We start from the raw sequence: 14,683 nt of genomic DNA, 5'->3' as shown, positions 1-14,683 counted from the left end.
GCTCAAGCTCAAATTCCAGGCTTGCTTAATAAATGGCTGAGCTCTGTTACGTGTAGTATAAAGGTAATCAATGTATATACTCAAATGTTCTATATTTGCCAAAAACCTCCATGGAGATATGAAAAAGATCCTTTCGCTAGATTTACGTGGAAAGCCAAGGGAACACAACAGAGCATCAAGTCGAACCCACTATCAATGAAATCAGTTCAGGTAATCCTATAGCCCGAGATAAATGCTTGAAAAAATTTCAAGGAAGGTTCATTTAAATAAAGGAAACAAATTATATGATGCTTGCTGGAGGAACTGCAGTAATCAATTGTTACAACAAGATTATGTGTTGCTGTTCAGATCATAAAAGTATTGACTAAGACATAAGCAGCAACAATGATTCTTCTTCTATTATACTTCTTATGGTTCAGCCATTTCATGAAACTCATCAGTTTACATCAATTCAGATCCTACTATTGCGATTAGAAGAAGAGAGACACAAAAGCTAATATGTTTCTCAATGACAGTAGATTTCAATGAAACAAAGAAAGTAGAAAGCCCTATGATGGAGGTATTTCTTGAAATACTACTACTCAATGCAACCTTCCATCGTACTAATTAATGCCAATCGTGATACTGTTGTGCTAGCTATCTACAATACTTTTGTACTTCTAAATTAGTAGAAGATCTGGCGGCATAACAAGAGTATTGGTATACGTAAATGATATGAATGGTGGCTGTGGTGGTGGCCTGCACTTAAGCTTCCATGCCTTACCAGTTCTTGCGTCATAGCAGTGCAAGATTCCGGTTACTTCAAGTATGAAGTAATCAACTCCAAAGCTACAAAAACGCACCAAGCGTTGTTAAAACAGATATCCAATGGTCCAATTTCTAGATTTGGTAGATCTATTAAGTTGCGTATGGACGAAAAGAGCTCAATCTGTCGGGTGATCTCCTCGAGTGTAGGTGACCAGAGCTTGGACCAAGAAGACTGATTCCAACACCATCTCTGAATCTCACAACCAGCTATAAGCGCTATGCTCAACCTGCTGTTCCATTCTCCGATTAGGAAATAGCCAGCTCTACTAACATCTGATGGTAATGGGAAAGTCCCACTACGCTCTTCTTTTGGATCAAACCACAGTAGTTGATCGGAGCCTGCCCAGAACATAATCTCATCCACATAAGCATACGGCCCACCAACTGCTGCTCTCTTCACAAGGAGTTTCTCCTTTGATACCTCCCACGTTCTCCTCTCTGAAGAAAAAACTTCAAAACCAACTTCCTCGTAGCCGCAGGCATCCGTGCCAAGTATGTAGAAGGGATGAACTAGCTTGTAGCTGACACCAGACTCAGTCGCAAAAACAGCTAAACCAACACTAAATTCCAAGTTATTGTGTGATCTTTAGGTCGAGGAAGAAGCCTCCAAAGCTTTAAAACAGGATTTCCCACATATGCCAAATCGAAGCCACGGATTACAATGCTTATCTAAGAACTGAGAAGATAAACTTGGAAAGCCAACGGATATCGGGTCTCGTTTGATCAAAGTTGGCCTATGCATTTCGTCAACCAGGAGAAGTGCGTGAGGACGTGCATGAAGATACTGCAGATAACTGAAGTAGGACTCTTTTCGGATCACCTGGCACCAACTCTGTGATACACATAGGAACCTAAGAAGAACTTTTGCCGGCAGGAGAGGGAGTGTGTCGCAATAAACGAGATCATCGGGAAGATGAGGGGATACGGAACTCCTCATCCTTCACTAAAATTAACGATGGGATGGAGATTTAGGAGCTTAAAGAAGCAAAATTCTAGCATTAATTTGACGTACATTGAAGGATGGGAGGGAAGCTTATGTAGATCACTTACCTCGTGATGGCAGGAAGATTTGGGATGAAGAAGGGCGATTTTAAAAAATCACAAATATTTTTGATAGTCATGATAGTCAGAGGGATAGTTACATTATCGTATTTTAAAAATTATATTGATAGTTATGATAGTCAGAGAGATATTTTTGTAACAATAAATTTATGAATAAAATCACAAATATTTGAGTTACACAAAGATAGATTCACGTGTGTGATCAAAAAACATAATGATGTAGATTACAAAGAAAAAAAATATTAGAGCTTTAGGTTTTAGAAGTGCGCCCAGATGAGGTCAAGGGCATCTATCATACGATCTAAGTACGAGTTTAGTGCGAGTATGAAATTAGTTTGAATTCCAGAATTGTAGGAATCTATAGTCTATGTATTTTTTGAAGAATAATCATAAAATAATCATATGAGGTCCGAATACTCCGAAACCATATTGATTAGATGGGTTATGCCATGATATACATTTTTTGTATTTTGTCTAGGATGGAACTGCAATCAAATCCGAGGGAGATATGGAAGTTGGATACATGAGACTAACTCTTAGTTTGTTTTAGTTGTCCCTCTCCTCTTTAGTTTATTTCATATAAATAAAGATATTATATAAGTTGGATTGTATTTTTATTGGTGTATTACTCATAAAGTTTATGGTTTATTGTGATTTATTGTTACGAACTAGTCTGATCCGATCTGCAACGATTTTAGACTCGATAAAGCTCATAATTTTCGAAGGGATATCTGCGAATAATCTAAACAATGGATCCTCCTAAATTTTGGACAGATTGTTGCTCTTGGAGAGAGCTTTCCAACGAATCAAAGATTACAGGATTTGGACGGTTAGATCTCAAAATATCAATCAAATAGTGGCCGAAAGTCAATTAGATCCTAGCTTGATAGTCCTCTAATAGCTAGATAGATGCTAGGTTTACTTCTTGGTATGAAGGGGAAGAAGTTGTTGTAGAAGAAAGGGGTTAGAAGCTAAAAGAGGTCAACTAAAGACTTGGGCGGTAGAAGAAGGGATGTGGGAGAGGGCGTCAATAGCTAAAGACAAGTCGAGAAGGAGATAAAGGCCAAAGCCAATTCAATTATCCAAGATTCTTTCTCAATTAGAGTTTCTGAGGTTCACCCTAGGGATCTAAACAACTAAGTTAAAACCCTAACAAACCAACAATTTTTGTCGCGATGCGTTCCAACACGTCTGATCACGTTCAAACGCGCAAATTACATTCTCTGTAGTTGTGAACGCGTGTAGGCGTTCGAACGATCCCATTCGAACACGAGTCTTTGGCGTTTGAACACCCCCCTAGCAAAAGACTTTATTATCTCAAGTAAACACAAACTAAATAAATAGGCTCATTCCAATGAACCTAATGCCGCGAGTATATTCAATCCGAACGAGTCGTATCATTTATGTAGATCATGCCAGTTATGTAGTGGTCCAATATTATTAAAATAAATTATGATGTTCATATACTATTTTTTTTATATTATAATACAATGTACTCCTAGGATGAATTATCTTTGTACAAATGTGTCATGCATGCTATGTGGATGTGGGCTTGCACGTGTTTAGTGGGCAAGTGTTACGTTTAAGGTGGTCTTGGAGTTTATGATTTAGGTGATATGAGAAACTATTAAAATTATAAGTCACTTGTTTAATAGGTTAGTAAGGTGATTTGTGTACTTTGGTCTTTGGTTATATGGGGAGAGATTGAGATGATATATCATTTTATAGCAAAGGAAATAATATATTATTGTAAACAAGGTTTTCTTGCTAGGTGGTTGATTAGAACATATAAGTTCGATGGATAATCTTAAAATTAGGTATTGATTTTAAAACAGAATATATATATATATATGAGGAAATCGTATTTTACTCTGTTGTAGTCTTGTAGTTTTGTTCAATTTCACACAAAGCCTCTCATATATGTTTCAACTTAAAATACTTAATCCTTATATGATCTTGACTAAATTGCAACCATTATTTTCTCATCGTATTTGACTATACTTGATATCTAATTTGAATATCATATTAGAGACAAAGTTGTAGAGGATTAGAAAGTGATACGATTGGGGTTGGACCTAGTTGTCTCAAGCTGAATTACTTTTGTTTTAAAAGAATAAAAATTATGGCTATCGCGTTCAAACGCGGGGAAGTTGCATTCAAATGCCTCGTTCGAATGCTTACATATATTCGCAAATATAGAGAACGTGATTTGCCCATTCGAACGTACCCGTCCTCGCTCAGACATTTGCATACGTTTGCAAATACATGGAACATGTTTTGCCCATTCAAACACGTTTGACGAGAATGCATTGTTTTACTCACCAGTTTAAGTTCAAACTTTATAATTTGAGTAATATTCAATTTCATTTCGTACTTGATTTCCTAAATATAACACTTAATTCATTTTTCTAAACCTATTTCAATTTAATATTTTTAAGCCAAAACGGTTTGGTGAACCACATCTGATGGTATTGAAACATCTGCCACCAAATATACATGAGTAAAATTCATAGGATTTTCACTTGACTTGTTGATCAACATTTGTACACAATATACTAGAATACATATCTGTACAACTAGTACAAATGTTATAGGGGCTATAATAATTCTTATTGAAATTATAAGAATAAAAATAAAATGTAGACACTATCAATTATCCTCACTAGCTCCTCCAAATACTTAGGAGCATCTATTAATCTAAAAATATTTTCACCAAAAGATGGTGAGCATAAAGCAAAATAAGTGTTCACTTCTACAGTTTAACAGTATTGTAAATAAAGATACATCAATGTGGTAAGTATGAATATGCCCATCATAATCAAAATTAATATATTAGTACCACATACTCATCATGTTCATATTAAATGCGCACATGTATTAGCAATTTATAATAGACATGCATCAATCTAAACTATCAAGTATTCATTTAGGCTCACATAGAGATGCGTTCATAAGCCAAAACAACACTCACACTTGACGACACACCCCCAAGGGAGCTAAGATCCTAGTAGTAGATATTGTCTGTCACGCACCTAGTGAACAACCAAATCGATTGTCTGCATTGCAGACTGAGGACCTTAGTCGAAAGCCTATGATCCAAGGCCAATTAATGTGAACTGGGTTAGCTTGGATCATATCTAGAGGATATTGGACTCGATGTGTCGAGTCTAATTATCTTAAATATTATATTTATGTGATTTAGTCAGAGTTTTAGTATGTTAGAATTTTATTTAATTAGCTAAATCCAACCCTATACAGTTTTTAAAAAAATATTCAAAAGATACTCATTAGCTATCCGAATATTATTATACCACTTGGATAGATCTGAGACCTTATGCAAGGTTTCTAAAGATTTAGACTTCATCTTGGGTGAAACAAAGAACTAATCCAAGATAGATAAGGAAGACTAGTTTAGTTAGTTTTGTTTTATGACTCTTTTGATTTAATATTTATAAATAGGGCATTATGGTTTGTATTTGAGACATCCATGCTTGAACTAATCAAATTGAATAATTTGGCTTTGCCACAAGACTCTTCTCCCTCAACTCCTCCCTCTCGTGCAACTTCGTTCTTCATCACCGAGCATCGTCCTCGACCATAGTTAACGCTGTCCTTCCCTTACGTTACATCGTCCCCTCTCGTCTCTAATAGTATGATCCACTTCTCCCACTTTATCTAACTTTATGCTTTATCCTATTACATCTACCATCTTCCACCTTTCATAACCTTAACCTTAGCCGCAACTCCAATTTTCACATTCTATGTCCATCTTGCCTCACTATGAACTTTGGTCAATATTTTGATCATATCTCTTGATCTACTCATCCGATCGACTTGATTTTAGTTGCATTGCATCCCTGACTTTCAGAGGTACAATCATCAAATTTTTAAGTCTTTTGATGGTTAGACCGGTTGGCATTGATCTTCCAAGTTCCATATTCAAATCTATTTAGAAATTGATATGAATCGAGTAAAGCCGATTTATAACACTAGCATCGTATCTTGATACTATCCAAAATCCGAGCCCTTAGCTCAAAATCAATGCAACACATGTGGAACATATGAGTTGTCACTCACGGACGCACTCATCCTACGTATCATGTACTGCTAAGTCTACATCATCCTACCCTTCACTTTCTATCTTTAACACTCTAAAGGGTTTAACTCTTGTCAATCAAAAGTAATCCATTGCCGAGCAAATAGCGTGTTTGATTGTCTAAGATTAGCAGACTAAGACCTTAAACGTAAGCCTTAACATGTAAGTAAGAATAATATCTCGCACCCTTTATCCTAGCTGGGGTGGTGTAGGATACTGTTGAGAAGTAGAAGTCATTTTTTTATGATCATGCACGTATGTTAGTGGCATAATATTATACCGCACAAACAAGCATAATAGACAATCATCATTATCATGTACTATGTGATATCATATATCATCATGCCAATAAATATGCATAGAAATTATGATACATGGAATCATGTTGAACAACAGATAAAATTAACATGCACCACATGCATTAAAAATAGTAGATAAAGATATGCACATGTGTGATATGAATCTCAAGATGTCATGAGTAAGACAGTTTCTTTTATGCACTACTCTTATAATACAAAGGTTTCGCTTGCTTGACATCGCTTTTCTGATATAACTTCAACTATGCTAGAGAATATCGAAATCTACCTAGATATTGAAGATAAATAAAACTACGAGTATAGCATTCCTTACGTACACTAGTTAATTAAATAGTCTTATTAACAGCTGCTATAGGCTTGGATAGATCTATCTAAGAAATCCTTACATTTAATAAATAGGTAGAGCTGACAAAGCTGTACTAAGGCTTGATGCGATATTAAGAGTATTTTAAAACCATTCACTTTAGTTTATTATTTAAAACATTACTATCTATTTACAGTAAATCACATAGATAATATTTAATTAATCAGCTTTATTAAATAAGAGAACTTATTTAATACTATTTTCCTATACTGATCTGTATTAATTCTCCAATTTTGTGATAATATTTTGTGTTTCACATCTTATCTTTAGGATTATCTAATCCGATATCTTTTTTTCTATAATTTTTATTTATAATTCTGCGTTCACGTAACCTAATGGTAACTAAATAAAATGATACTCGCAAAGGAATATTTCCTTATAATACATTGATTAATCTATATATTACCAAAATTATCTCTGTTTTCATCTCTAATTTATAAGAAATGACCCTCCTCCTATTCTTCTTCAACCTGTAGCCAAAAAGAGAAAAAAAAAGAGAAAACCCTAGAAACCTCCCATTAAGCTCCTTGTTCTTCTTCAGCCAAGCCAAAGCCAAAATAAAAATAAAAAATAAAAAAGCAGCCCATTCATCATCTTCCTCGTGCAGCTAAAGAGAAAAAAAAAACCCTAAAACCCACCATCGTGCTCCACCTTCTTTAGCCACTAAACTCTTCAACCAACCTAAGCTTGCTCCTCTCCCTCACCGAGATAGGGTAGAGAGGAGAGAAGAGACGGTGATGATATTTTAGTAATTTGATAATAGGTAAAATTATATAAACTATATAACATAATTAATATCAAATAGTCAAAGCAATGTGAGAGTTTTAAATATAAATTATTAAAAAAAATGAGGGGCTAGATTATAAGATCCTCATCTTGGAGGTATGAATCATAAAATAAGTAAAAATACAAGGTGGTGTTGTTTGTAAAATATACTATAATTAAAATATACCAAAATTAGTTCGGTTAAAATCATGGATTTGAACTTTTAAAAATGTATACGTCATACGTCCGAAGTCCAAAATATAAAAGAGTAAAACATACGTAAATAAGAAATGTTGAGGGGGAAATATGTAAAACAATTGGTCTGCAGTAGTTCCAACTGAAAGTCCTCTTCAAACGGCGACACCAAACTCTCCGCTTTTCCCCTCTATTCCGTTAGCGCCAAAATCCCACCTCTGTAGCCGGTGGAACCGATCACGGCATGAACTTCCCAAACTAGAATGACTCGCCTACCAGTTCAAAATTACGAAAACTGCCACGAGAATAACGACCGTAGAATTTGGCAACTGCCATAAGTACGTGGCCAACCCCACCAGATATTAACACACCAACTACATTGTTCGAAATATAGTAGGAGATCGCAATAGTCCCTTCTGTCATTTGGCAGGACCTTTCCGTTATTTGAAGAGTTCAAATCAATCCTATCACTTCTTGATTTAAGGGGATATTTATATTTAGACCCGTGATTTGCTGTGAGTGACGAGAGGATCCACCCTGTATTCCATAAACAGAACGGTGGGGATAAAAAGAATGGTGACGAGGTTTTGGAATTAGACGGGTGGTGAAATGAGTCTCTTTTCTGCTCATGTTGCCGTGATTCAATGCCATGGGATTTGGAAGAGGTTCACACTTTTCTACTCATCTTTCCGGTTTTCTTTTCTTTTCTTTTTTTCTTTTTTCCTTTCTTTCCCATTTGTTGTTGTTGTTGTTGTTGGACATTTAACTGATGATTCTAATCTTTAAACTTGTGATCTTATTTAAGATGAATATGTGAGGTGGGTCATAAGATACGGAAATGTGGATGTCTTTAAAGATCCACCCACCTTTTATCCGTTCGCTTGAGAAACTTCTTCTTGTTGTTTTTCTGGGCTTGAAAAGATTACAATCAAACTTCACAAACTTGGAATTGAGCTATTCATTCTTCGTTTTTTACTCAGAAGATTTAGTGTGTTGGTTTTCTTTTCCCATTCACTTTAAATTTTTCTAAAGGCCAAAATTTTAGTAGTTTGTTAACTTGCGGGCAGTTACAGTAGTTCTGCATTCTCTCTTATCAGCATTATTTTGCCGTGGAACTTGTAAAACGTGTATGTATGTAGTTATCTAAATTCTTTCGTTTTTCTCATGCGCAGAGACTAAATATTGCGAGCATGGATTTTTCCGAGTTGACGAAGATCATCTTCAATAGGATTCAAAAGCTCGAGCCGGAGAATGTTGTTAAGATAATTGGTTACATTTTGCTCAACGAACCAGGGGAGCAAGAGATGATGCAATTAGCCTATGGCCCAGATACCACGATAGTAGCAAAAATAAACGATGCTAAAACGATGCTAGGAATGCTATCGCCCAACAGTTGTGCTAAAGATCAAATGCAGCTCAACATGCGTCCTCCGGCGGTGGCGGCTTTGCGCACCTTCTCGGCCCCCGCCCACGTTCCATCGCAATATTGGGATTCTCATCTCGGTTCTGCGAAGAACCACCATGTATCCAATCTGGGTTTCGGCCGACACTCTTATCCAGACTCGCTGGATCATCACTACTCTCTTCGCAGCCAAGCTCATTTCTACGGCGGCATTGATGATCAAATGGATAATGTGAGCCATCTGAGCAATTACTACTACTCTGACGCCTCTCTGACCGGTGGCACGCCTCCGAGAACGAGCAGGAGATCGTCAAGCCTCTCGGAGCTGCCGAGAAAGGCTTGCCATTACTTCATAAAGGGGTACTGCAAGCATGGGGAGCGCTGTGAGTATACGCATTACCGGACGTTTCCAGATAGCTACATGCAACTTCTTAAGCCCGGTTTAAACGATGCGCGGCACGAAGAGTACATTTCAACGCCTGCATCTCTCGAGACGCTAGAAATGGAGATCACAGAGCTTTTGAGGTCAAGAGGAGGGCTTCCCGTTTCTATAGCCTCGTTACCGATGCTATATTATGAAATGTATGGGAAGGGTCTTCAAGCTGATGGATACCTCACCGAGAGCCAGCGGCATGGCAAGGCTGGTTACAGCTTGACAAAGTTGCTCGCTCGCTTGAAGAACAGCATTCGAGTCATAGATAGGTAGTTTAATTGTTGCTACTAAAAACTTTCAAGATTTCATAATTGCTACTGGAATTGTCATTTGGACTAGTTTTTTAAGAGAATATTTCTGTGAGACAGACCACATGGACAGCATTCGGTGGTGTTAGCAGAGGATGCTGCAAAGTATACAGAATGCAAGAGTGAGAGATGTGATCCAGGTGCAGTAGCGGCGAGCTCTCACCAGATATATCTTACTTTTCCGGCGGAAAGCACGTTCACGGAGGATGATGTTGCGAGCTATTTCGGGTAATCAAATATTGAAGTCGAAAGACATGGGGAAGGATTATTCATTTATTAGCTTTTTGTTTACTTGTGTGTTTATTAATTCCATCCTTCCATCTTCTTCTTTTCTCAGGCAGTACGGTCCGGTCCGGGATGTGAGGATTCCTTGCCAAGACAAGCGTATGTTTGGATTTGTCAGCTTCCTAACTTCGGAGGCCGTCAACACTATTCTGATGAAGCGTAATCCTCACTATATTTGTGGTGCTCGCGTTCTGGTTAAACCATATAGAGAAAAATCAAGAAACATGGAAAGGTGCCAAATAAACGCCATGCAGAATTATACTCTTCCATGTTTAAGCATCATTACAGTCTTTTTTTTTATAAAAAAAGAAGAAGAAGAAAATATTTCAGACGAACTTCTCGAGATAGATTACATTGTTTTCAAGTATCCTTGTTACCCTTCTCAATTATATTGCAGAACATATATGGAGAAAATGAAGCCTATAAATTGTTACCCTTCTCAATATCTCGAGTTAGATCCAGAGTTTTTTGCAGGTAAACTGGATGCATAGATGGTCTTATCTGTACTATGTATTAATTCTTTTGATCCTACTGTTTTTATTCTGATTTAGTCTTACATGCCTTATTTTTCTTCAGTTCCAAGAGAATCTGATAGCTCGAAAATACTGAAGAAGCAATTGATTGAGGAGCAGGAAAAGATGATTGAGCTTGAGAGGAGGCGGCTCTCTGATTTTAGCTTAGATCAGATGACTCAGTTGCCATACTTAACTTACAACCTCGAAGATTTTAAAGTTTCTGAAGGTATTATTGCAAGAAAAATAGCTCCTGATTCTTATTCAGTCTTCACTAGCTCTGAAGTTTCACTTCATTTCCATTATTTTTCAGATCCCAATGAATTTCATTTGGGAGATCATTTTAGCTTTGCACTTGATGCCCTTAATGGTGGCTCCACAAGTGACGAAAAGGCGAGACAATCAAACAGCACATACAGCGACCAGGAGAGGTAAACCAGAGCTGAATAATATCATATCTAATCAATTATAGACAATGTACAAATAATGTAGAACATAAGATTGAATATTTGGTGTACTTATGTTAGATTTATATCATTTGTATGAATCCTTTATTCATTAGATCTATCAACTTAATATCTTGCTTCGTGTCTATGAATATCTTGCAAATGAAGTGTTTATATTTTTTTATCTGCTACTTCTCTGAAATTGTTTCCTTTTCTTTGCATGAAGCAATCAAATTGAACTCCCGGAAAGCCCATTCACATCACCACCACTAGGAAGCAGCATTTCTGCAGTCATATAGAGATTGTTGGAAGAAAACAGAAAGACAGAGCTTCAGTTCCTCGTCCCATTTGCAAGAATTTTGGTGAGCATATACCCCAACTTACTCAAGGAGCTCATCCATTTGTTATTTCACAGGAGAAGGTTTGCTAGGTGACATTACCACATGTAAAAAAATAAGAATGATGACAGAAGACCTACACTTCTCCTCGTAGATAGAAAGTAAGAATTAACTCGTACTAGTCACCAAAAGTGGCGAGAAAATAATAAGAGCAGAGCAAGGATCAAGAAGAAGGATGCCATCTATTTCAGTTGCATATTGACAGATAAAGGAAGGAACACCATCGGAAACACGAGATGGTACCTTGTACTTTATACAGTAGTAGTTGCTCAATGACAGCAGTTATAATTTATGCTAGGCTAAAGAAGGATATACTAATTTCTAATTATCCTAGAGCGGAAAGGAATAATACAATTCGTTGTGTTTGTTTCTCATTATAACTGTCACAAACATTGATTTATCCTGCGATCAATAGGGTTACTGCTTTAGAAAAGTTTTCATGCCAGAGTGAGATTTACATGAGCCAACTATTGGTGTTTGATTGAGTGAAATCTGCATGAATGGCTTGAAATAATTTCTTTGAATATAACATATCTATCAAGTTTTCTCTTGTTTGAAAAGTGAAAGCGTCTCCTCATGTCAGTTGTCTCAAATCCATGAATGCCTTTAAATCAGAGGAATCAGTTATAGCAGCCATATAAATGCTGAAAATTTTAATAACCATCAATTATGGATTGCGTTACATCTTGGTAATTGGTAGATGTCTATTTCCAGATCCTGAAGTTGGCCTCTATGGGGTGGAGAAGTTTTAAATTTTTAATACATCTGAAGGAAATCTTTGTTGGGTAGTGTTTTGGATAATGTGGGGTCTGACCATCACCCTGTGGCCGTGATTGGCTTTGAAGGGTGGATCATAATATAAACAGCACAATTTATGGTTTGTGGCGTCTTTTATTAATGGTTGATGAGCCATTACTTGGCAATGTCAGCAGTATTCGATTGCCATATTATATATAACATTTAGGAGTGAAAGTTAAAAAATTTCTGAATTAACTTGATAGGGTTTATTCACCCTCTAATGCAGTACAAATACGAGTTTTAGACCAAATTGCTGTGATGGTAAAAAGTATTCTCCAAAGTAGGATACTGTTTAAACTATTTTCTAAACTAGTACTACAGCAAAATTGCTATCTCAGATGATATTGTTATTGTGGCAAGTAGAGAGATAAAGCATTTCGACACTCATGCTATAGGAGATGCTTCTAAGAATGAGAGAAGACTTTATGCGATGGTAAATTCGATATAAAAAGGTTAAGATGTCCAAAAGGGATAGTCAGACCTCAAAAAATTGGTAAGCATACTTTATTGGTTGGGGTTTTGGACTCTAATTAAAATTTATTAAGATATTGAGAGGATAGGGTTAAAAAAAAGTGGAGATATCAATCTTACAATGTGGAAGGAATATAGCACTCCACTTTCACTGAGCATATTTTAAGGAAATGATGAAGCCCATTTCCATATTGCACCAAGAAATCCAAAAGGGGGAATGAGATCTTTAAAAAACTTGATAATGGATTGATATTTCTGGTAGAATACATTTGTGTGATGAGAAGAGTAAAAATAATAACTCTAAGAGACCTTTAGAAAGTAAGGGATCCTTGGATGCAACCTTTTATGAGATCTAACCAAATGACTATTTTTAAAGAACCTCAAATGCATTTCTTAGATCTAAATGTAATGACATGGCACCTTTTATTAGGTTAATAGTAATTAGGCATATTCCAACAATATAATTATGAGTTTCACTTTTTTGATAAGCACTATATGCTGCACTCTTTAAGTTATCTTAGAACACTTTGAAATAAGCACGCAGAAAATGTTATAATCAGACTATGGAAATTGAGTTAGTTGATTCAGTCGAGTCGAGTCGAATCAAATTGAGTTAGTTAGTTTTATCTTATCATTTTGAATTTCAAATAAATCGAATAATTCACATGTGGATCCAATCTACTAAGATTTCTACTAGAAATAGTAGTCATGTGGTGATAATAATCATGGAATGAGAATTGAGTTAAGTTATTTTTATTATTTCGTCTTTATCTTTTACTGTATTCATTAGATCGTATTTATCTTTCTAGGTGTAGATCATAACTATAGAACTCTTCCAAGCTTTCAAACAATATCTTTCTAGGAGCAGATAGCCACTATCTTTCTTCACGAGCCACCATAATCTACGATTGTCTACCACCACCTTTGACTATCTGCCACATTTTGATGACCGCTGCAATATCGGATATTTATTAATCTGTCCCTTTCTGACATATATTCACTGTTTTATTTTTAACTTTTCATCTCGACTTTCAATTTATGTGAAACTAAAATTATTAGATTCGTAACTCGTGAGGTTACTAGTACAAAAAATCTCATAATTTTTTTATGTCCAGATTAGTCCAAATCTAGTTCATAACAAAAAAACTTATGCCCTAGGTTTTTCCGAGGCCCTAATATCTTAAGAATAATCTTCTCCTTAGTAGGCGCAACACAAATCTTATATATACTTGTTACCACAACCGTTAGAAAAGAGAGATGATGAGCCGAAGAAATTGAATAAGGATTTAAAGTATGAGACAAATGCCTCCTTGATTATGCTATTATTTTGGGTATATTCATAATTCCCAACTTTGAGAAAGATGACTTTATTGTGCCGTGAGCAAGTTATATCATATATATATATATATATATGAAATAACTTGTTATTTCTATCACTTCAATTCAACCACTTAATTACTGAAATCTATAGGTAATTAGTAAATATATGCAAAAATTATATTAGAATTCATATAAAAGTATAAGAAATTATATTTATAATATTTTAAATTAAATGATATGCAGATATTGATTTTGATATTATTCTTTAAACAATATTTATATTGGCATAGATCATTTAGAAGCAAATACAAATTCAGATATCAAAACGGATAGAAAAACCGTATCTGTTATGTTCTCACCCCTACTCATTCTATTATCGCTTCTCTCTACTTTATTATCTATTTGAAATATGTGAACCATTTCCGACTATTTTCTGTGACTTGATTAGTGCTCCTCCAAGCTTTAGGTATAATCTCTTATTTATCCGTTTTATTATATCATTTATTATACATTTCTACGTATCCTCGTTATAATTCCTCAGTCTATTTTTCTTTTTCTTTTTTATTTTCATCTTTTTGCGGTCTTGCGTTTTGGATTGTAATCTTCAGTTCTAATCTTGTCTTAAGACAATTAATAACATTAATTGGGCTGATGTTGTCCATATTAGTTAGTTGATTACTTTAATAAATGTTTTTGGGCTTTGG

General features: G+C 35.6%; 1 protein-coding gene and 1 long non-coding RNA gene across 2 annotated transcripts; one reads left to right on the top strand and one right to left on the bottom strand.

Moving 5' to 3' along the window:
* Positions 1-483: 483 nt before the first annotated feature.
* Positions 484-1,951, bottom strand: LOC140787320 (uncharacterized). The gene is made up of 2 exons (XR_012108823.1): positions 1,858-1,951; positions 484-1,750 (listed from the first exon to the last, which is right to left on the bottom strand). It is a non-coding gene; the product is annotated as an uncharacterized lncRNA (long non-coding RNA).
* Positions 1,952-8,190: 6,239 nt separating this feature from the next.
* On the top strand, positions 8,191-11,904 carry LOC140787023 (zinc finger CCCH domain-containing protein 18-like). The gene is made up of 8 exons (XM_073135763.1): positions 8,191-8,271; positions 8,779-9,710; positions 9,810-9,977; positions 10,087-10,266; positions 10,432-10,508; positions 10,611-10,775; positions 10,860-10,977; positions 11,219-11,904. Exons 1-8 carry the CDS (start codon positions 8,251-8,253, stop codon positions 11,289-11,291), a joined length of 1,734 nt encoding a protein of 577 aa, XP_072991864.1. The 5' UTR covers positions 8,191-8,250; the 3' UTR covers positions 11,292-11,904.
* The last annotated feature ends 2,779 nt before the right edge of the window (positions 11,905-14,683 follow it).

The sequence above is a fragment of the Typha latifolia genome, chromosome 4, assembly GCF_019914945.1.
Source record: "Typha latifolia isolate L0001 chromosome 4, TyphaL0001v2, whole genome shotgun sequence".
Lineage (NCBI taxonomy): Eukaryota > Viridiplantae > Streptophyta > Magnoliopsida > Poales > Typhaceae > Typha > Typha latifolia.
This window is presented reverse-complemented; position numbering and strand designations above follow the sequence as displayed.

What these genes read in the sequence shown, in the direction of transcription:
- LOC140787023 (XM_073135763.1), top strand. Translation starts at nt 8,251, where the DNA reads ATGCCATGGGATTTGGAAGAG. An exon ending in AGCATTCGAGTCATAGATAG is followed by an intron (nt 9,711 to 9,809) that starts GTAGTTTAATTG and finishes TCTGTGAGACAG; the next exon opens with ACCACATGGACAGCATTCGG. An exon ending in GATGTTGCGAGCTATTTCGG is followed by an intron (nt 9,978 to 10,086) that starts GTAATCAAATAT and finishes TTCTTTTCTCAG; the next exon opens with GCAGTACGGTCCGGTCCGGG.